A 24,888-nucleotide genomic window follows, 5' to 3' on the forward strand; every position below is an offset into this window, starting at 1 on the left:
CCCGCATTTCCCGTGGCTAACTAGCACTACCCCACTATAGTCGCGTCAGCCACTCGGCCAGCAAGTCCCCGGGCCGTCTAGTCGCCCGTTGGAATTCCCCACCTATCCTCCTGTCACCTTCCTCTGACCCCTCTTCATCGATGCTACCACCCTCCAATTTCAGGCCAACGTACCAGCCACATTGAAGAAGTGGTGTACATCGTGCAATAGCCTGACTAAAGCCGCATCCAGCGATGGTTATAACCTTATCCCTCTTTCTGCGTGCGATGATCGAACAATTTCATTTGTATGTATAAAAAATTACGTTCATTACTTACGTGATTTAATCAAACTATAAAATTCAATATCACGTTGTAATGATCCTCTGTTAGGGGAACTTCTGTTCTGTTAGAGGTTAGTTTTGTGCACTTACAACAATCCTCCGAATTTTAAAAAATATATCTTTTATCCTGCACCGCTTTGAGGGCTGATGCAGCCACGAAATAATTAAGAAATCTGGAAAGTTATTATTCCACTCACAGAGTCTTTTGTTACATATAGATGCTACAGAAGAAGTAAGACAAATATCATTGCAACTAATAGTAAATATTAAGTCATAATTTGTTTTGCATAATTATTAATAATTACTCTATATATAAATGACACAATGAATTATCTCGGTTAACTGTTTAACGTTAAATATTATACACAGATCTTTTACGAGATAAATTATTTTCCGTTAAATCGGAAAAATATCACTTCTCTTGATCGATGAGCTTTCGTTCCTTATTAATATACAAAAGCAAGAGTATACGTATAAAGGAAGCAAAGTGAAATAAAACAATCATCACCAAATAAAAGCAAATAGTAATAAATTCGTCCATCAACTGCAAAATCCCACCAAACAAACACCTACATCGCGAGACGATCAAATCTTTCGCTATCCTCATGTCGACGTCATAGCTACGCCGACTCGCGGCCGTTTAGGAACTTCTGTACGTGTGTTAGGGATCGCCCACACCCTGGCCAACCATCCTCTCCTAGAAGTACGTCGAGCGTGTTGAAGAACGACCCGTGATTCCAGCTAGTATGGCTACGGTCAGGGGAGATAGGCAACTCCGACAGCCAATCGGGCAGCAGCCCCTATATACGTGCGTATAACGAACGTACAGACGCACCGTGCACACACATCGATACGAGTAGCTCGTACACACGAACGCGAACCGCGGTACCCGCCCTTCCCAACGAGATGAGTAGCTACGCCGAGGCTCGAAGCCACCTCGTCACGGAGAACGCTTCGAGACTTCGCGCGACTCCCTCGGCGTCGTGTCGGAACGACCACCGGTCCAGTCGTCCGTCTGGGGATGCTCGACTTTGATCAGTCGCGAAGGATGGGCACAGGTCAGTTCGATAAAGCGTGCCTCTCTTGCTTTTCTCGACAGTGATACGTTGGAGTGGTTCGCCAACCCCCGATCAGGGCACGCGGTACTTAGAAGACAGTGACACACGTGCCGCTTCGTTTCTTTCTTCTTTTTTTAATTATTCTTCGTTTTTATTTATGCACAACATCGGTAAGATGAGACGTTGGTTCCTGTTTCTTCTATTTTTGTTTTTAAATTTTTCCTTTTCAAATTCGTTTTCCATCGGATGGTTTCGGAGTTTCGATGACCTGGTGACTTGACAGGTTCGGTTTGAACTTTGGCATGTCGACGTTTAATCGTTTTGGGTGCGCGTTAAAATAGCTTGTTTCGTCGGTTTCGTTTACATTAGCTTCGGAGGATCTCTTTTTGTTTTGATTTTTGGTTTTGGACGATTGAAAGAGTTGAAGTTTTCGTTTTAAATGTGTGCGATTATTGGTTGTTCAATTGGTGGCCTTGCGATGGTTTTTGGTCCCGGTGATTGACTTCTGGGACCGATGGTTTGGGATTTGTAATTGAATGGAGATTAGAAAGTTTATTCTGGATAGAAGAGCGGTTATCTTCGGTTCGTATTGAATGGAACTATGCTATTTGGTATTTTGAATTGTGCTTTTTGTATAATTATGGTTTAATTGACTTTTTATAGAAGTGAGTTAACGAAACAATGGTTTTTGAAAGCAAGATTGGGTCGCTATGTATTTAATTGGAATGATTTAATTTATATTTTATTAAAAATTGTTTCAAGTATGTTTCTAAAATCTATTGATTTCAGTTCTCGAGATATTTATATAAAAAATTAATATTTACAATTCTCCCAAATTATTTGTCTTTCAAATAAAACAAGACACATGAAATCTAGTTTAGATTTTACGTTTTTTCGCAAAGTATAATTTTTTTTAATGAAATACGAAATGAAATAAAGAATGTTGTACCTTGTTATTAAAGTGAAGTGTCTATTCTCATTATTATTCGTTTCAAAATTGTATTCAATGAAAAGAGTTGGTAACCAAAGAAACATTGCCAAACTTTTGTTCACGATTATTTAATTTTGCTAAATCCGGAACAGATCGCTTTAAAATTCAAGGAATACTACTTGATACTACTTGATATAAAATAATGATAAAATAAATATTTCTAGGAAGATTTGTTTTTCTCTTTCTTTTTAATCGTTCGATACAAATTTCCCAAAATGTTCCAATTACATAATTAACTTTGTTTAAATTACAACTCGATTTCATAGGAAAAATGAAAGTCTAAATATTAAATTTTAATGTTCAAATACTTCAAAGTTCATCCTTCGATGCCATTGAAAAAGCTGCACATAATTTTAAGTTTTCTTTTTCTTTCGAAATAATGTATATTGCGTTAAATATAAATGTATTATTAATAATTTACTATTTTTACAATGTAACATAGCAACTCTAAGCGTTGAACAGAGTTGAATGCATAGCGATCTTTTAAATCCTTCCACACTTTCGAAGAAGATACTTCAAATTCAAATATAATAGAATTGCATAAATTTGTAACTATTACCCTCAGATATACTTAATCCCCCTTGCTATTGAAATCGTTTATAGTTAATCGACGCGTAGGACACATAAGACAACGATGTCTAGATATAAGCGTAAACGTCGAAGGAGGTAATCTGTTGGGGTTGAAGCAGCTCGACTGATCGGGTTAGGTTGGTAGGTATTTGGTGTGAGAAGAAGGTGGTTGGTTCCCCAGGCCAGAAACGGAAGCTTTGGTTGGCTTAGGCATGGCTGTGTTTTTCTTGCCGCGGATCATTAGGACGATTAGGGTTCCTCCAAAAAGGGGGAGAACAGATTAACGCTCCAGCTCTTCTTGCGGTCCGCTTTGCTTTCTTAAACGGAGTCCTCTTTCCGCCAGCTTTTCACTTCGTTTTTAGGTTCTCCGGTTTATACGAGTGGCTCGGTGGTATCTCTCACGTCGGATTAATCGCATGGTCAACCATTTGTTCGAGAGATAAATTAAGAAATTTTATTTAACGCGTTTGAAAGAGTTTTCCACTTTACTTGAAGATAAAAATGTTATTCTTTTATTTTATCTGGTTTCTTTAGTTGTTTATAGCGTTCATCGATGGAAGTTATATCTCAGAAATTGGTGGTTCTTAACGAAACTAAAATTGTATAAAACAGTAAAAATATAAATAAATATTCGTATTTTTATCATTACGAAGCTGTTAAGAATGGTATAGTTTGTAAAATATACGTAGTATACATGAAACAAATGTTTTAGAAAAACTTGTTCGAATACATGGTGGAATAAGGATCAAGTAGAAATATCTGTATACAGTCAGACACGTTGGACGCAACTTTCTTTTAGCTACAAACGTAATCAATGAATTTGTTTTATCATTTCAATTTCTCGTATCGTTGAGAGAGATGTCAAGTAATTGAATTATGGAAAATGTAATTTTGTATAGTTTTCGTTGTATAAAATTTGGAAATTACGCTGGTTCATAAATAGAACACAATGCACAACTCTTCGAAAGAAGATATTTTTAATATTTTTAATAGTTGTACTTTAATTACAATTATATCTTCATTATCAGCTCTTTAATTCCTAAAAACATTATAAAACTTAACATTATAAACATATATATTCAATTTAGATAATACATATTAATGCATTAAGTATTTTTTGAAAATTTTTTTAAATTATTGCATACTCAATAAGTACTAGATATTCGTATTATACAAAAATCAAATATTCTTAGGAATGAAAAACAATTGAACGTTTAATTAATTAATTACAGTTGATCGTAATTTGAACAAAGTTTAAAAACAGAAAGAATATTAAATAAGGCTTTATTTCTGAAAAACATTTTGCTTTCAAAAACAGACAAACACAAAGCGAAAAAAAAACAAAGCTATCATTAACAATTGTTAGATTTTCCGTTTTTCCATTAAGTCAATTTCTGTTGTAGGGGACAGATTACTTGATATACCGTGTCTGGTATGCGGTGACCGTAGCTCTGGAAAACACTACGGCATCTACAGTTGCGACGGTAATTATCAAGCTCTTCTGTACTTAAATTTTTCATTAAAAAAACACTTCGACAAACGTTCGTTTATCTTTTATAAGAGACAACAGATTCGTTGATTACAATCCGCTTTTATTTAACAATTCATTCTCTTGACAGCTAACCGAAACAACACGTATTCACGATAATTTTCTGACCAGCTTAATGCTTTAGATTAGATTCGCTCAAAATGTTTAGAGAGAGAAGATTGTTTAATTATCAATTAAATAAATCATAAAGGTTAAATCCACGTAATGATCGTAACTTATCCGACGGTATAGGGTGTTCTATCAACTCTGTTCCAATGAATGTTGTACAGTTGAAAAAAATATATATGTAATTTGGTGATAGCGGTTTCGCAGATGAAGAAGTAGGGGAAATCTGGAGATTAGTTTCGATTTTTAATAAATTTACTTTAATAATCTTACACATCAATCAAAATTGGAATTCAGGGTTCTCTTGCATAATTAAATTAATATTATTAGTTCGATTTTACGAATCACAAATTATAAATCACTAATATCGTTTATAACAAAAACAGTTTGATAATAAAACAATTGAAATTTTACAAATTAAAGATCATCTAATTTTTAATCTAAACGTAAAGTTATAAAATTATAAAATATATTCCTATAATCTATAACTTGTAATATATTGTTACCAATATTATTACTCTTTAAATCTTTGTGCATATGTCTACCATCTTGTTACGTATCTTTTCAAGCCTGCAACTTTCATCTATTATACTAAATAGACAGAATTGATAAGACACCCTGTATAAAATTGATTTTTATTTAGCGTACTTCTCGCTAAATTATTTTAAGATACAATCGATCGATTTTTAACAGAACGTTCGAATTTTTCTGTGCTGTCCAGGTTGTTCAGGATTTTTCAAGAGAAGCATTCACAGCAATCGAAGGTACATCTGCAAGGTTCAGGGTGCCATGAAAGGGCGCTGCCCCATCGATAAAACCCACAGGAACCAATGTCGTGCCTGCAGACTCGCCAAGTGTTTCGAAGCTAACATGAACAGAGACGGTAAGTGATGAAACTTTTTTGGAAATGTTTACATAGCATCGTGAGATCAGATACGTCTCCTATAGAAAAAGTATCGTAGGTGTGATTCCGCGCGAGGAAAGAATACCACGATATCATAGGACATCGGGAGCGGTCTAATGGCGTGCTTGCTTGTCAAGAGGAAGGCCTCGAAGAGCTCCCAGCAGAGCAGGCTGTGACTGCCTCTGTTTTCCCCGCGGACTCTACACCGTTGTTAATTATAGTAGAGACGAAAGAAATAGGCTTCAATCTTCTAACTACAAGAGTTGAGCTTTTTATAAGATTGATCGAAAGTTTTAACAACTATTTCTCGATAAATACGATGTTTGATAATATTGATAGTATATATAAGTTCTCGTGTTTTCTGGAGTGAACTGGATATTTACTGGTATGAAAGAAACGATAGTAGAATTTTAATTAATTTGTTTTCTCTTGGAATCTATTGTTCTTAATTAATTTTAAAGAATTAGATTGCATTAAAATTGCATTAGAAAAACAGATTCGTTAGTAGATGATAGATTGATTTTTTTATCGAGTTGATTTGTTTAAAAATTTTTTCCTTCCCTAATTATGAAAAATACGGAGAACTGACTATAGTGTAACTCTTGAAACGTTGGACAGTCTTCTCACTAACAAAAGAATATCATTGTACGTTCGTTAATATTATCGATACTTAACCATGGGAACTTATTTATACTCCTAGTAATTGTTTTATTTTTCAAAAAGGAGAATTTTATCTTCCTCTTTGAAGCATTAATATACCTGGGTTGTTAAATAAAAATAAAAATCTAAAGTGATCCGAGCGATAAAGTAAAATAAAAGATATTCTATTATATTTGACGAGATAGTTTTTTCGGAAGTATTAAAATAATCTTTAATAATATATTTTTTTATATTATTCTTCTAATGGTAATAGCTCTTGTAACGTGTTTTCACTGTTCATGAAGTTTGTTACGACTTTAATAATGTTGTAAATGTTAATTGAAATGTAAGGAATCTAGTTAACAGAAAGATGTAATATTGAACAATTTTTTAAACCGAAAGTAAAAATAAATAAAAGTTATGTAACAAATAATGTAAAAGATAATGATACTTACAAAATTAATTGATTTTCAAATAAATGGACTTGAGATATATACATACTCAGTTTATTGGAATTTATTATAATTTAACTAATATTCAATGGGATACAGCGATAGCAAAGAAGTAGCGCTGATCTTGGATAGTCTATTTCTTCTGTCTGTACTATAGTAACAAAAATAGCTTGTTTGCTACATTTTTTTATGTAGTTGCTTTTTTTAAATCTTATATGACAGTTCACGACAAAATGATTGCACGTTTCAAAATTTTTGTAAACAAATTTAATATTAAATAAAATCAATATGAAAAAATGTACATATAAAGAGATATTAAGTTAATATTTTTGAAAAAAATTTAACTTATTTTTAAGATTCAATATAATTATTCATATTACTTCAATAGATAAATCTAATTTTTTAATATTGTTAAGATGTGCTATCATTTTGTGGTGAATTACAGTAGAAAATGAAGTAGAAGTTGTAACAATTGAATGTCTCTTTGATTTCTTCCAAAGTGTAGTTTTGAGCAAAACAATTATTATTTTGCTAGACTTTCTTGAATCTTTCGTCTGAATTAGCTGGATTTAGATATTAGTAGTCTTGTTGCGATTCTCTTGTGGTTTCACGGGACAAAGATTTTCGAACCGCGAATGCCCCGCAAAGACAGTGACTTCAGTGGCTATTGGTCAGACAAACCCTCCTAAGCAAACGTAGTCGTGGATCTAGTAAAACAGTAATCATGGTTAAATACTCTATTTGTCGTTGGTTTTACAACTAATTCATCAAAGGATTTATTTGATCCATGATGTATGTCGTTAAATAAACAAAAGATTGAATTTTGTTAAACACGTAAACTATAAACTAAATTCTTCAGGTACATTCAAGTTGCTATGAGTATCAATATACTGAATATTCCTAAGAAATAGATCTATAAATAGACCAAAAGAGTATTTTTAAGTTTTACTTAAACATAAAACTAGAAATACATATATATACTATACATTAAATTCTTTAATTATTCACACAATTAAGCAAAGGTTATAAACTAAATTTCTTAAATGTTCAAGTTGCCATAAATATTATATTCATTCTACTAAACATTTTTAACTTAAAAACATCCTCAAAAAATGAAACTATTTTGTAAAACAATATCGTAATTCCTCATTCAAGGTTGATTAATTCACAGAAATTCGAAATTTCTTACATTGTTATAATCAATATGTTGGAAACAACTTTTATATGAGGTGAAACGAAACTGCATACGACTTTTTTCCCGACAATCTCTGAACGACTGAATTTTTCATCCAACAGTATTAAGTTTCATCGAAATTGCGTTATCACACAGCATGCTGCGTGTCTCTATTAATCGACGACACGGGAGACTTCAATAGAACTGGCTCGAATGTGGAGACTCAATAACGATTTTGCACCGTCATACCACGTTTCGCTTTTCCATGATCTCTCACTTGATCGTTACTTCCAGCCCTCGATATTTCGCCGCAAAATTCACGGATACCAGCGTGTATACTTCTCGACGAACGTTGCTGACCATTTCCATTTAATTAATTAATCGATCGAAAACGTGTAATCTTCTTTCAATGTAGCATTACATTATGTCCCCGATGAAAGGTCGGACAGTAATTAACATTCGTTTGCTGTAAATTTTATCACTCTCCTTGTATAACACGTAAACGTTATGTTATTTGCTTCTATCTGTCTGTTTTACAATGTTTCAGCGCGGAATAAATTTTTTATTGTAGAAATGGAATTAATAATAATAATTTTAACGATGTACAAGGATTCAATATTTCAAATCTCTTTTGTTAGCCTCAAGCATTCGAGCATGTATTGATTTGAAGGTATACATATATTCTGCGTGCCAGGGCAAATCGGATTTGATATCGATAAGTACACGACTTTGTGTAATCCTCGTTTGATATTTCAACTGAATACCATGTCATGGTTATATGCGTAATTAATAGGTTCTTGTTAAAACCCGCGATTTACACGGTATATGGAATTTCTGTAAAATATTAATTCCGTGTTATTGTTCCTAAACGAATGCAAAACATTATTCTTAAATTCTAGAATCGTTTAAAATTTAGATTTATTTTTCCCTACTTTCTCTAAAGAGCTATTCTATATTTCACATAAGTTTTTGATAGTTTAAGTTGTGAAATAATTCCGACACTTTAAATCTCAGCAATATGTAGCTCTTTATTTCGAGTTGCAGAACTGTTTCCAAGAAATTTGCTTTTAAATACGACTGAAATAATACATTTGATATTTTAATAATTTAATTTAAATTCTCATGAGCAACATGTTTCCTCGGAAGAGTGAAAATCTTTTTTTAAACTTTTAAATTAACTTTGAGAAAGTTTAATTAAATGTTAATATGAACAAAAACATGAATACATAAATACGTATATAATAAGCTGACTTTGCTGTATATATATTTTATTCACTCTCTGTAACCATCTTTGCCGTTTATCATACATCATGTTCATATTAATTGCTCTTCTGCCTTAGAAATATCTGATGACATTGATATCTTGCTTACACTCGAAGTGAACTCTATTAAGTTCTGTTAAACACTGTCTGACATCTGCTAATTGTCATCATGTTGCAATCGATTCTGGGCAAGAAAATATAATACTAGGAAAATACTTTGAAATTAGAAAAAGCGCCTTATATGCTAAATACAACTGTTGAATTAAATACTAAACATGAATTTGTTGCGAGTGTGATAACAGTTAAACGAGACACGGTTAAACGAAGCTTACCTTAATAACGAGCCACAATATCATGATCAAAACTTGAAAAAACATTTCTCTAAGTGTAACATTCGTTTAAAGCAGCGATATGACCAGAAATAACATCGCAATGAAATTAAGTATTTATACTTAAAATTTTTCGTTAAACACCGAAATTTTCGATGAGTTGCGGAAAAAATGTTCAATATACATATAGCCGTAAAAGGGAACCGCCGTACTGCGAGAAAATGGCCAAAGAAGAATGTTATAAAATACTCGGACAACTCACGCGAGCTTGAAACAAAAAAAGAGGAGAAGACCAAAAACGTCCGAGAAAAGTAGAAAAATCAAAGGGGAACGAGCAAAGGAGGTTTCGAGCGAAGAAGCCCGATCAAGAAGCAGTAACGTGAGAGAGAAACGGCACAGACAGTACCAGGTAAATATAAGGAGAAACAGAAATACAAAGAAAGACGAACGAAAATAAGAAAAGAAAGACGAAAGAAAGAAGAGCGAGGAAGGCAGAGCATATTCAAAGGAAGGCAAAGAGCGGGAGGAAAAGCGGCAGATGAGAGATAGAGGTACATATCGAAAGAGAAAGGCAGCCAGGGGCGGACCAGACCGCTCGACGGGGATGAGGGTGGCCAGGGTGTCGGGGGGTGTTTAATGCAGGACGGGTGCTCTGGTTCCCAGCGGTTGCGGAGGCTCCAGACGCGAGTAAGAGAGGAGATTCAATTAGTGGCAGAGCTTCCTAACGTTAAGGAGGCTCCACACGAAGTGAGGTGAGCCCCTAGTTCTTGCGTTTCTCTCTTACCCCTTGTTTTTCTCTGTCTCTCGTTTACTCTCTCTCTCTCTCTCTCTCTCTCTCTCTCTCTCTCTTTCTCCACGATCATCATGCGCGAAAAACGCACGAGTATGTGCTTGTTACGAGACTCCTTCCTCTGCTTGCTCTCACAATTAGTTTCACGGAAATTAACAGCAATTCATGGAGATTATCAACGTTGAGAAGACTTTTGTGTTCACGAAGGAGACGATGGTTGTTGTGGCAGATAAAGAGAGTGGTGGTATAGGTAATTTAAAAAATGTCGATTGTTGTCAGATCTGTACATATCTCCAATAGTATATAACTAATTGGCTAGATATTAGTAATTAGATAGTTAAAGGTATTGACGAAGATAGTTTTCTTTTGAGCGTAGTAGTATATTGAGTTTCACATCTAATGCTATCATAAAGAATAAGAGAAAATTCTTTCTTTAATACGACTAAGATTACCATATAATCAAGAAAATATCACCATACACCGATAATACTACCAATACTAAGAAACGGAACTTTTATCCTCTATCAGAAAAGAAAATGATAACAATTCTACTTTATCCAAGGACATCAAATTCTCAATTCTTCTATAGAAAGATTAAAATGGCGCAAAAATGTACAGAATGCAAAGATATAGAATATATTCAACACAGTATATTCCTTACAATATCTAATTCAATTTCTATTTAAGTTGTATTTCTCCAATTATATTCACAAAAATATAAAATTGTACCTTACCTTGCGTCCTACATCCGACTATCATCTTTCTTGGACTTTACAAATCTCTATTTAGATTCTATTCCTTTACTTGCATTCATAGATTTACACAGTCTGTGTCTTATTTTTCCTTCACACCAACACCTTACCTTATTGCCATTTTTACCATTCTTTTTATCATCTTGCCACTTTTACCATTGTTTATATCATTTTGCCAATTTTACCATTCTTTTCATTATTTTGCCATTTTTACTCTACACCCTACGTTATCCTTGCGCTATTACCATTTTATTGGCGCGCTTTTACGACGGACCGGTAGATCGCATGACGAAACATTGTGAAACGCCCATAAGACGTAGGTGACCACTCGGTAAGTGGTATATATTATGTATGCGGTGTTCGGCGCTTCGCGAAACGCCGCCGCAGGCATGCAATCATCCGCCGCCTGACAACCCGGAGATCTCTAACCCCTCACACCAGCGTATACCAGCACCCTTCGTTCGTTCCACGGAAATTCATCCCTCTCGGTGTCATTTGCTCTGCCCGTCTACCTTGCCGACGAAATGCCCCGCACAGCGCGGACCCGTATATTTTGCGAAATATGGCGTTAAACGATATCAGAAGATTACCAAGCGGCTTACCGCGTGGGATTTGTAACTTGTAAAGGGAAAGGAGAGGATCCGCGGCGACCCATCGAATCTTCCTTCCGCTTCTCGCATCTCGCGAGAACCTTCAATTTCTTTTCGCTTTTTTCGCGTATTTGCAACCAGCGGACAAGTTTTCAAGCTCTGCTTACGAAATTATTGTACGGTATATCGAATCATTTTATTCCTTTGCGATCGCTTCTTCTCTTGTTTTCGGTGCTTTTGTTCGATATTTGTTTAAGTCGAAGGAAAATTTACTTTTCTTTACATCTATATGCTTTGATAGTGGCTCTTATTCCTGAATGGTATTGTATCTTTATAGTCATAGTTCGTGATGGAGATATAAGGAGATAAAATTTTTAGATCAGGAAGTATAAGAAACACTGTTGGTAAAAATGAATATACTGATACTACTGAAGATATATACATATATTATATATTTTGTTCATTGTTTTCATGTCGTAATGTTTTGTTCGAAACTTGTTCCATTGTCCTGATGTTTAGAAAGTTGTTTGCATAAAATTTGCTTCAGTGTTTTGATGTCTAGACTTCACACACAACATTTCTAATAGAAAAGAAATTATTATGACCGTTTCCATGGGGGGAACATAGCCATAGTTAGAAATTAATTGAAAGAACTCGAGAAATTCGATAAAAGTTATATTACTCTTTCTTCTTCTTATCTTTCAATCTTCAAATAGTAAAGCCAAGATCTTCATTTTCAAATCCTATCACACATTCCTCGTGGATCCATTTTAGTCCAAACAATGCTACGAAGCTTTCCAATTAACAACAAGGTGTGAAAGGTTAAGTCTTGACTTGTTAGAACGAAATAAATGAACCGGTTAGTCCTCTCTGGCCTTACGGTCAACATCATTTCCAGTGTACACATACAAATCGAGGCTAGGCCGTTGGATTCCGCAAACTTTGCCTCGTTTCATGCCCAATCGATCGCGGCTCGCAACTTCCAAGTTTAAATCTCTTTGTTTCCGTTCATAATTCGAAGCCACCCTTTCTCTGGAGGTAGCAAGCACTCTGAACCGGAATTAAACCGGCGCGCCCCGTGTTTGCTCCTTTCGTCGGTGGAAAATCGGGATTATTTCCGATACTTCGTTTCCAGGATAACTTTCCAACGTTCACGGTTTCCGCGTCTACGAAGAAGGAAATAATTAGAATGACTTTAATCTCCGTGATGTTACGATTTGATTTCACTACGCTTTTAATGCACGATGCTACATACACACGGAATGCATATAACGTGCAAAAACGTACAAAGTATTCAAAGTATTTATCACATTACTTAGTAGATAAAACAAATTTTTATTTAGATTCTATTTCTTTAGTTATTGTCCACAAAAATATAAAATCCCATAAAACATCCGCAGTCTATCTGTTACGTTCCTTTGTGTACATTCAAATAAATTAAATTCTTTTAAATTAAATCCGTCCATATATAAATATGTCATTGCATTAGTTTGCTATTAAAATATTGAAATAGGGGAAAATTACACGATACTGACTTGGCGACAGTGACTGACTAAATCAACGCGAACTTCTTGGAACGAAACGCAAGAGTTCAGAAATACCGGGGATCGCAAGGTGTTTATGATTGAACGATCGTAAAACCATCGACGGACCTTCGTTCGAGAGAAAACCAAAGCATCTTTCGAAGAGCCAGAGAAACAGAAAAGGCAACTGGAGCCAAAGGAGCGAGCCTACGGCGTTACTAGGGTTTTGCTGGCCGATCGGTCGACCGCGTGTTGGCGTCGACCACGGTCGGCGACGAAGAAAGGCGGACGCGGGGGTGAAAACCATAGAGCAGGGGTGAGAACGATGGATGGGGGTTGCGTGGGAGTGGACGGCTGGTAACGCAACGAAGCGAGGCGTGCCGTACACGCGGCCGGCAGCATCAATCCATCCACATAAACGGTAAACTGTAAAGCGGGTCTCTCTGAAGAGAGAGATGCGAGATCAGGGTGAGCCGCGAGGGGCTGAGCGTGCGAAGCGGGCTGACAAGGTTGAAAAGAGGAAGACAGGAAGCGGACGCTCTCCCTCTTGCGGTAGGACGCGCGATGTGTGTGGACGGAACGGGTCGTTGCGTTAAGCCGGGCTTTGATCGTCACCTGTCATAGTAACGCTCAGAGGGACCCCGCAACGGATACGGTTCACGTAACTGCGAGAATTACGTCCGCGAGCTTATGCATCTCGCGAACGAGGAAACGCGCCGTTCCCGTCCCGCGAATGGATCATGTTCGTTTCCCGGCCGCTTTGGTGGCACGTTCGGCACGTTTTCACGGATGCATAATTTTGTAGGATTCTTGCGAGAAAAAAGGTTCATTTGGAAGATTATGGCTCTTAATTGTGCTTAATTGCCGAGGCTTGAATTTTATTTGTAGCTTTAAAGCGTTTATCGTTAAAATGGAATGTTAAAGGTACGGTGAATGTACAGTGAATGCACATACAATATCGGATGTACAATTAGGGATATTTTAATATGGTGAAGAATTGATATTTGCATATGTACACGCTATTATAAATGTACGATTTTATAAGATCCTTGTGACAAGAAAGCTTTATTATAAAAGCTATCGCTTGTACCTTTTTTATAAAGCGTTTGAAAAATGAAATGATCTTTTTCAATATATTTTTCACGTAATTGATTCGGTTTATGTGTAAATGGAGTTCGTTGTAAGAGGAACTCATGAATTTTAATTTATGTTCCTCATAAGTAAGCAAAATTCTGGCTATGGATGGTGTAATTATCAACGGACACATACCTTCTGTCTGAATTTATACGACAAGGAATCTTCGTGTACAAGGTCCCTTACACAGGTTCCTATTGGACGCATAATCCTGTTGGACACTCCATTAATCGTTGGTCATCTCATTTACACATATGTGAAATGTCATGCGCTAACCCTCCTCTGTTAATCTGCATAACATACATACATACGTATTCGCCTCGTGAATCGGGCAACAATTTCCCGAAGAGACAACAGATCATACCCTGTTAATAGCATACATACATCAAAGAATATAGACAATTTTTAGTTAATTTTCGTGTTAAAATTTATGATTCAGATAATCATACACTGAACAGTTTATAATTCCATCCGATAATTCGATTTCAAAACCTGGTGTTGAATAATCGACTCGAAGGATTATAATAGCGATTTATGTGATTGTAAACGTTTGTAACCTTACCGTTTGAATAGGCTATATTATGTTTCAATAAAGACAGTAGTACAAGTCAATAATACAGACGATGGTAGAATCATTGACCATAGCTACTTAGGTATACTACTTTATATTTTTACAGAAACAAGTGTAATAACCTATTACAGTCTATAATATGTGTAAAACAATTTATCATAACTATCGAGATAACTTATATTTATACTTTAATTAATTCAATAATCAGGGAACGCTACTAACAATAATGTAACTGCTGCATATAAACTCCACAAATTTTCCTTGGACGTTTTGAACTTTAATCTTGCATAAACACAAAATTCTGACCAATTAATCATTTCGTTGATAATCTAAATTAATTGCCGTGTTTTATACGAGACTAGCAAGTGTCCTAATACATATAAACACTAATATACGTACATTTGAAGTCTAAATTTAACGTCTACCAGAAATATTTCATATACACAAACCTTATCTATACTATACTATTTCAATACATCCCTACATCCTCTAAATACACAAAAACCTTTCGATCTTCTATAAACATACCCTCGTGTTAGAACATTCATAGCATTTTCCAGAAGACAGAAAACAAGTTCATAGAGGGTCGGCTCCCTTTCCGTTTGACACAACACACCTATACGTTCGTGCACTCCATGCATGTACACTGGGAGCGTCCATATGAATCTCTCTGGAGTGATAACACGTGTACGGGCGCGTCGTACACGCGAGTCCGACACACGAATCGTGAATTCGGCCCCTCCAATCGGCTGAACTCGACGGCACGGAAACGTTGATGGCGATGCTGATGGTGGTGAAGGCGAAGCCTGGTGGTAGTAGTCGATGTATCAACCCCACTCACTCGAGGATTAGCCTTCGAGATCGCTGACTGCTGAAATGTTCACAGATCGGTTTACCGTTTAGCAGGATAGAGAGTGTGAGCCCTCGTGATCCATGGCCCGTGTGAGCACCAAACCCACGCACACACACATACACACACACGTACATATACACCATATAGAGAAACATATACAGCTCGTAGCGTTCGAATTTCGTTCTGCCGCATACGTGGATCACGCGCGCTCCTTCTCCGATCGTTTCTATCACTTGTACACTTGTGCTCCTTTATCCGCTTGCTTTTTTCACCGTTCGCTCTTCCGTTTCTCTACTTTATCTTCTTTTCCTTGCTTTCGTTTTTCCTTCCTTGTTATTCTAGTTTCGTTAGTTAACTCGTTAAGTACTCTTTTAGATTCTTCCTTGCCGAAGGACAGGGGAGCTTAAGTTGATTGATTTCTTTAGGACTTCTTTTACGTCGAAGTTTTATTCCATTTTGTTTGATTCTAGAATAGTTGATTTAGTTGGTTTTATTGAATTTCTATGCTAGTATACCTTATTTGCGATAGTTAGCTCGTTTCTGTTACAGACAGATATCTATTGTTCGTTCTTCGATTTCGATTTAGTTTGGAAAAAGTAAGACAATAATACGTAACATTTATATTTTTCGTACATACAACAAACGCTAAAATACGTTATTGTCATGTTAATTAACAAGTAATTTAGATTCAGTCTGATGATTCTGTAAAAAAGTAATAAATGTTGCTTCTAACTACTAATTCATCATTCGTACACTTCGGTAAAATTTTTATACTGTTACTACAAATTGACCAAAGTGTTCGAGCACTTACGAACCACACCATACGTGGACATCGTTCTCTATTTTACTTCTAACGATGAATGACAAAACGCAAAGGCTTGGAGGTCTAACTTGGCCACGTCGTGCGTACATAGGCCGAACGCCACTCAACTGTGGGAACTCGCATTGTGGACCGCACGTGGTATGCGAGTATTACGCTGGCTCGTGGCTTCTGTGTGCACTGGATGTAGCATCGCGAACGTGCAATAGAGACAGAAATAGAAAGGAAGAGAAAGGAAAGAGAGAGAATGGGTGGATGAAAAGGGAGCAGGGCGCGGTCCATTCCAGCGCATGCGATCCTAATCCCCGCGTCCATTCGACGTCCGGATCGCGAGCACGCACGTACTCGAAAATCGTCCCCTTAAGCCCTCTAGGCCGGACGAAAAATTGTCCCGACGAATTAAGAGGAACGTGCGCTCGTCCGCTCGTCGGATCTGTCGAGACACGGCCATCGGGGGTGAAATTGGGGGTCTGTTCTTCAACGACGATCAACGATGTTTATCCACACACGGATTTTCTCGCCTGATACCACTACTCGTGAATTTTTAACCTGTTCTCTGGCACATTTTTCGAACGAGGAATATTTTTGAATGGGTGTGTAAATTAATTCAGAAGCTTTGTTAAAAGAATTGGATTATATAATGTACTTTTAATCATGAAAATAGACTTCATTATTTAAGTAATTACTAGTGTGACATTTACATTTTTGAAATTTTTCTATTTGATAACTGAAAGGTATTGATTTACATACTTCATATTATTATATTTTACATTAAAGATGGGATTCATGCAACTTGTTTATGGTAAAATAATATGTTACTATATCCAAACATATAGCCCTTTACATTTTGAAGAAAATTTAAACTCGTATCGATCTACATTTCAAATTGATATATTTATTTTAAAAAATTATTTTGTTTGTAAGAATTCTCCAATAAACAGATTAATATACTAAGAACAAATAAAAATGTGGCCTCTATCAAAGAACGAAAAAAATATCCGCTCTATAATATTGCGCATGCGAAGTAAAGTCGTCAACGCTAAGAAAAATGATGTAGGGTCGTTATTTGTTAATTTATTAATTTATATATGATTACTGATGATATATGACACATGGTAATATTTTAATCTTTCTAAAAATATTTGTAAAATCTCTATATGTATTAGATGCTACGATATTTTACTTTTACGATTCATAATTTTAATAACTCAATTGAAATTCGTTAATAAATAAAGTAAGATTAAAATTCGTTAAAATATACATATAAAGTACATTTATATAGTTCATATGTTTATAATTTCAATCGCATTGAAACTTTTGTATTATATGTTGTTGAATATTCTTACATCCTCCATAGTAGAAGAAATTAACTAACTTAGGTTTTCTAATAGTAAGTAATATTGAAAGATTTCTTTAAGATACATCCAATTGATTCGCAAGTTATTGACCCTGGGGATTCTATATATATGTGTGCGCATTTCATTGAATGTTACTGAGAAATAATCAGAAATATATTAAAAAATAATAATCTACGTACTTCTAATATTCAATTCTAGATTACAAAACAAAATATCGCAACTCATCGCGTAATATTGGTAAAGTTTAAAGACTTTGTACTGTTATCGATAATTTAAAACCCAACACGATATATTGAAACGGAGAATGACTAAAAAAAGAAGGAAGAATGCTTTTAAAAATGAATTTTATATTCTAATATCTCAACTGCGTGTGGCATACGAAGAACTTTGCTTACAAAGCAAACAAGCTCGCGGCTCTCGCTGGTTTTTTCGCTCGACTGAAAATTCTCCGGTGAAAAAACAATTATTACTCTCGGAAAATAATAATATTTGTACCTGTTCCGATGCACGGCCAATTTAGTTGATAAAGCAAATAGACCCGAAGCGGATTTCACCTCGCCTTACTTTCTAACTGATTGCATGCACCCCGTATTTGTGCTTCCAATGCTTACAAAGCATTCCGCTTCTAATGAACGTTCTGTGATTCTTAGTTATCTGCAAATTAAGCAAGCCATGGGCTACATAGAGAAAACAACTACATATTATTATAAACCAAATAAAATCAAATTGTCCATATCTTCATAAATAAAACTAAAAAGATCGAACCTAAGTAAGAATTTGTTTCATCGCCTAAATGGTATAACAGTACATAAGTACTTTGGCTATTTTATATATTTTTGCATATTTTTACAATATTTTGGATATTTTAGATTTCTCATAGACATATTAACATCCGCAATCTCTTAATTAGGTATGTTGACATTGTGTGAACTACGTCCTTGAACGTAGATATACATAATTATACATATTTTCAATTTCGCGATACATTGCAAACGTTCCTTAAAAATCCGAAAGTATCTTAATAATCCTCAAAATAATTCTCAAGAGCGATAGTTTCATTAACGTTATAAATAGTTCTTTCATAAGAAACCACACAAGACCAAATTTTCCAATACGTACCTAAAATATTCACAGTAAGAAACCGAGCTTGGGGAGCGTTAATTGCTCCGAAAACAAAAAGAACGAACTTTGACCTCCTTCTGCGCTCGTTCCTTCCAGGATGTATGCACGCGATCCCATCATCAGGCGGATCAGAGAAAGAGATATGTACTTACGCCGCCAATGGTACAAAGAGAGGCCGGATAAAGCGCGGATATTGCGACGCCAGTGCGAACGTGGGAATCCACGGCTGCGATCCGCTCAGCCTCATTAATGATGATGTGCTTGCCACCCAGTTGCAGTTCCATTCTCTCTCTCTCTCTCTTTCTCTCTCCCTCTCTCTTGCTGTACGCATACATCCACACGTTCTACATATTTCAACGTGTGTAACGGCTATGTCTACCAGAGTCTATCCAGTCTTGCACCTGTCTCTTTCTCTATCCTTTCTCGCGATGCCTTGACAAGGAGACCCCGTGGAAGCTGACGCCAGCCATCGCATTCACCCTCCCATTTCTATCTTCTTCTCCCTCACACTTGGTAGATTCAACCCTCCTACAGGCTGCTCGACCTACCTACCCACCATCGTTGCTCCCCAACCAGCCAAGCCACGGAAATACAGCTCGTACATCTCGAACAGTACCACTCCCCCTGAACTCAATTCCGCGCAACCTGCGCGGACTTTTTCGCTCCCACCGTTAAGTTCTTAGGCGATATTAATAGGAAACCGCCCGGAGATCGAGCGAGGGGCCATCCTATCGCGAGATGATTTGTGATTCTCTCTATCGTAGTTGAAGGTATGTTTGGTTTCTTTTTCATCTTTGGTTGTCTGAAGCTGATGATATTCTTACTCATCTTCTTCTTTATTGGCTTGTAAATGAAGTGAAAGATCGTGACAGGATTCGTTAGTATTGCGTAATGTTATTGTAATATTCGCATAATTCCTGCGGAAGGCATTAACGAGAATCATCGATATTAATTCCGATTTAAATCGACATTAATTGGCAATAGAGAAATCTGTGTTGATTGTGTTGATATAATATTTAATATGAAAGTTTTAATATTCCCCCTGATCTGGATTTCAAGCAACCTGCGCGGACTTTTTCTATTTGAAGTTTCGTTTGATTTCTTTTTCGTCTTTCGTTGTGGAGGAGGGATAAGGGGGAATGGTTTGATCACAAGTAAGACGCGACTTTTATCGGTACGTAAATGAGGTGAAAAATCGTGACAGGATTGTGTACACAGGAGTTTCATTCGAACGGTCTTTTAAAGACGGATGGATGTGGAAGTTGGTTTTGTAGGTGCTCAGAGTTTGTTAGGGGTGCTATTAGTCTTTTCTGGGTAAAAGATTTGGGGAGAATTCCTTTTTAGGTCGTGTTCTTTTCGTTAATACATTTATTCAACGTTATTAAGAAACTCAAAACATGGAATTATTTATGTAATAATATTACTATTATGCCATTATATCTGAAAACATCTTTTTTAATACATTAGATAATGACCACAAATAATTTATCATCAATTCTCCACCATTTCTTTATCAACATCCTTTTACTAAAATGTTTAAGAAGTAATTTTATTCAAAATTCCTTCGAACTTTCATGAAATATTTAAAAATACTGTAAATAAAGTAATTCATCTTATTTGATGATAATATTTCAAACGATGTGAATAATTCTATAAGGCGTGTTAAAGATTGACCCTTTTAAAGTGTAATTTATCGTATTTAAAGAAATTTAGAATCCCGTATTCAATCCTTCGCGAGCATTTTTGCTCCCCCTATTAAGCACTTGAGTGGCATCAATAGAGCCATTCAAGATGATGCTCCGGCATTAAGAGATCACTCATGGTTATATCGAGAATGTATTTCGTAAATCAATCATATTGACGTGCTTCAGAGAAACTGGAAAGAACATATTTGAAAATCAATTAACATATACAACTAATAAACAAAATTATGAAAGTTATGAAAAAGGAAAAGGAATAAATTTTTATGTATTTAAATAAATCTACCTTTTTGTCAATTTAACTTCTTTCTTTCGGATTTTGCTATTGATTAAATATCTTGGAAATTTTCATTATTATTAAAAACACTTAAATTTAGGAAATACATTAGGAAAGTTTTTTAGTAATGAAAACTACATACTGTACAAAATTCATAGATAATCGTTAGACAATGAGAATTCAACATGAAAATAACACATATTCTTTATAATTGATGTTTAGCTGTACAACACGAACGAGGTCCGAGAAAGCCGAAACAACCTCAACAACAATCACCGATCGCACCACCTTTACACAATGATCGATTAAGGACTGGTCTTGGTTCCCCTTATGTTCTTTTACACCAAAGGTGTGTATGAAGTTCTTATTGAAATCTGTACTTATATTTGTACACATTAGTATTAGGTAGTAAATATTGTATCTTAATACGCTACGTTATTGTTCTGTTTAAACACAATGTCTGACTCATCAATGGCTCATACTACTTAAATTGACGAGGCTTATGAAGGAATAATTCAATTTCTCCTTTCGATGTTGAAGAACTATGAATAAACCAAAGTTATAAAAGATATACCATATCATCTTCTACACATTCTTAAGCCGATTTTAAAATCATGCCAGAAATATCATACAGGCTATCAAAGATGTGTTATTATTCATCCTATACTTTATACATATCATTAATTATTCTATACTTCATTGCTAAAAGTATTTTTACCGTTTAAAATATAATTGAGAAAAAAAATCATCTATGATTTTAATCTAAATATTACTGCAAAACCTTACTCTTAGCAATTAGAGCTTGATAACTCCAATAAAAGGACGCTAAGGATAATGTGTGCAGAAAGTTCAGGTGCGACCAGAGGTTCTCGCCTTATCCACGGCCAGTGGCACTGGTGCAGAAACCACCGGAGGACTCTTCGTCCCCGGCGCCATTGGCTCTACCGCATTCTCCTTCGACCACGACCCTCTACTCAGCACCCCCGAGCGTCGCTCTGACACCGCAGCCACCCCTTCTTCAGATACTAATGTCCGCGGAACAGTGTCAGGTAAGTAATTCAGCTCAATTTGCTCGAGTCTGGTGTTTCCCCTTTGCAAACTTTATAACCGTCAATCCGACAAATCCTGCCGGTTTCACAGTCTGGACTGAAACTGAGCGATCGTGGACCCTGTGTTGACGAGATTCTCGTTCCTTGTTTTGGATTTAGTTTCGTGAAATTAACTTTCCGGTAACACACAGGGAGAAGTTTAGAAAAATGTTTTAAATGTCTAATATGATAATTTTGTAGAATACGAATGTAGTGTGGATTCATGCTATACAAATACGACTGAAAAACTAAACCAAATAGAGATTTTACCTTTCGTGATATACAATGAGTTACTGAGGATATCTTTTTTATTTTCGCACACTATATGCATTCTCTACATTTTTAAATTTTATTACAGGGTTTTTATTTAGAGCTATGGCTCAATGTTGTTGCAATATTGATACAATTTTTGGGGATTAAAGTATTAATAGAAGGAATTGGTAATTTTTTTGAAAGAATAGAGAAATTTGTGTTGATTTTTAATAATATAATATTAAATATTTGAAATATCTAGATTATTAAATTGCTTAAAAATAGCTTGCAAATTCTTAATAATAATTTATAACATCATAAAGTTATATTATTCTTTAGACAAAGTATTTTAGTTTTAAAATATTATTTTTAGATGCGTATTATTTGTTTAAATATATTTTCATTTTTATTTATAAGGAACTCGTATGGAATGCACCATTGCAATCGGAAACAGAATATTCTTTGGAACAAACAGAAGCTAGTCATAATTCCACTGGGACATTAATAAATCCCAATCCTACGCGAGAACTATTACAGGTAACTATACCAAAAATTTTACGATAATTATTCTTATAAAATATAAAATTTTCAAAATAAAATTAATGACAAATTGATTTGTATATATATGAAACGGATCTTTTCTAGTCTCATATAATTTTATTAAAGAGTTTGAAATTGAAAATATATACCTAATATTAGAAAGCAATTTAATATATTTTATTATTTTACATTTCTAAATATTAAAAATATGTGATTAATAAAACAAATGAAACAAAAATTTCACTCGGAGAACGAAGCTTATTAATATGTTTCAGGAAACAACTGCACGTTTACTATTTATGGCAGTAAGATGGGTTTGTTGCTTACCACTATTCCAATCCCTTTCGAAGAACGATCAATTATTGTTACTCGAAGGCTCGTGGACACAACTTTTTCTTCTTCATCTAGCACAGTGGTCAATATCGTGGAATATTACTGGCTTACTGGAGGATGAACAAGTACGAGCAAGATTGCCAGACGAAGCTACAACCAATCAACAATTAATTACTATTCAGGTAATAATTTAACTTATATAAAATTGTATTAATTATTGCATAGAATATGAGATATTTGGTAATTTTATCATAAGAAAATGAATAAATAATTAACATTTTCTTTAATATTTTGGACAAATATGAACGAGAATATATTCATAATTTTAAGTAATAAAGAATAATAGTGAAAATTAAAGAAAAAGAAATTATTTACAGATTTTATGTATGCCTGTATTTCAGGACACGATATGCCGTTTTAGACAACTCTCACCAGATATGAGTGAATGGGGATGTATGAAAGCGGTAGCACTGTTTACTCCAGGTAATAAGAAATTTTGGTTTTTAATTTCGAAGAAGTTGATACATATATTTCAAACAAATTTCGTAATTTGAATTTATGAAAGTATTTTTTCTTAAATAATTGAAATGAAGGAAATACTTAAAACTTCAATCTTTCTCTTCTCTTTCCTTTAAGCAATATAAAGTAACGAAATATTGTACATTTCGATCTCGATTGTCGTATGTTCCTAAACTGCAGATTAAACAGATATTTAAAATCCTGTTTCGATATCGATATGTTCCTTCACAGAAACGGAGGGTCTCCACGCCAGCGAGTCGATCAAAATGTTACAAGATCAGGCTCAATGCATTCTAGGGGATTACACGAAATCTCGTTATCAACGACAACCAGGTAGAAGCGGGACATTAATGCACGTTGTCGGACGTTTGACGTCCATCTTCCCAAAATTGGTCGAACGTTTGTTTTTTCACGAAACCATAGGCGAAATTCCGATTTCCCGTTTGTTGGTTGATATGTATCAAATGAAAGGACACACAAACTGAGATTTCCCAATAAATGACGATATAATCGTGTGAAAAATCCCCGTGGCTTTCCAAAACTCTGTCGATTCTTTAAGCCAGATACCGTAGAAATCGGGACAAGTTTTTGAAACCTGTAGCTAAAGACTGCAAAATTATACGAAAGATCACTGGTTTTGATGAAATGGTTATGATCTATGAACATATTTGATTAAACAATACCAAGGAACTATTCAGTTAGCTTTACGTATTATGATTTTATATAATTTTGCGTTACAGTGCAATACATTGAATATATTACTTATAATATATCGAGTATATTAAATTTTGTTCGATAATGAATTTCGTTTTTATGATCAATAGGATTTGTTGCTTCTAGATAAAAAGACACGAGAGTCATAAACTGTAAAAATCATTTGATGAAGTAGAATTTTGTGTAAGTACTACTTGTAAAACATTTGTAAAGAACGATTTCATTGTGTTTTATGTTCTTATAATATCTTTGCGATAATACTACCGGGTACTACAAAGACACATTCTTCGTAATGCTATACTTCGTTCAATTTAATATATGCACGGCGAAAAAAATGTATATTTATTCTAAATATTATCTTTCTTTTCAGTTTCTATTAATTTGACAAAACATTTCATATTTCTAATTATAATCGCTTGACTCAATCAGAAGAAAATTTAATCAAATACATAAAAAATTGTTTAACATCAAAATAAATTTAATAATGTTTGCAGGTAGTATAGAACAAGAACTAAAAATACGTAATTATGGGAACATGAAACACTTTCATATGAAATAAACCATATTAAATTTAATGTTATACCAACAATTTCGTAA

The 24,888-nt window shown here is 34.9% G+C and overlaps 1 protein-coding gene across 1 annotated transcript; it reads left to right on the plus strand.

Moving 5' to 3' along the window:
* Positions 1–1,343: 1,343 nt before the first annotated feature.
* Positions 1,344–24,418, plus strand: LOC138181838 (nuclear receptor subfamily 2 group E member 1). Its single transcript, XM_069117146.1, has 9 exons — positions 1,344–1,380; positions 4,345–4,425; positions 5,317–5,478; positions 21,068–21,194; positions 21,690–21,894; positions 22,603–22,722; positions 23,001–23,240; positions 23,460–23,541; positions 23,809–24,418. The coding sequence occupies exons 1-9, from the start codon at positions 1,344–1,346 to the stop codon at positions 24,060–24,062; spliced, it is 1,308 nt and encodes a 435-aa protein (XP_068973247.1). The 3' UTR covers positions 24,063–24,418.
* The last annotated feature ends 470 nt before the right edge of the window (positions 24,419–24,888 follow it).

The sequence above is a fragment of the Bombus flavifrons genome, chromosome 7, assembly GCF_040668555.2.
Source record: "Bombus flavifrons isolate JBK064 chromosome 7, iyBomFlav1_principal, whole genome shotgun sequence".
Classification (NCBI taxonomy): domain Eukaryota; kingdom Metazoa; phylum Arthropoda; class Insecta; order Hymenoptera; family Apidae; genus Bombus; species Bombus flavifrons.

Coding starts and splice junctions, on each gene's coding strand:
- LOC138181838 (XM_069117146.1), top strand. CDS start 1,344: ATGCTCGACTTTGATCAGTCGCGAAGGATGGGCACAG. Junction 22,723..23,000: donor CTACGCGAGAACTATTACAG/GTAACTATACCA, acceptor AATATGTTTCAG/GAAACAACTGCACGTTTACT. Junction 23,542..23,808: donor GGTAGCACTGTTTACTCCAG/GTAATAAGAAAT, acceptor GTTCCTTCACAG/AAACGGAGGGTCTCCACGCC.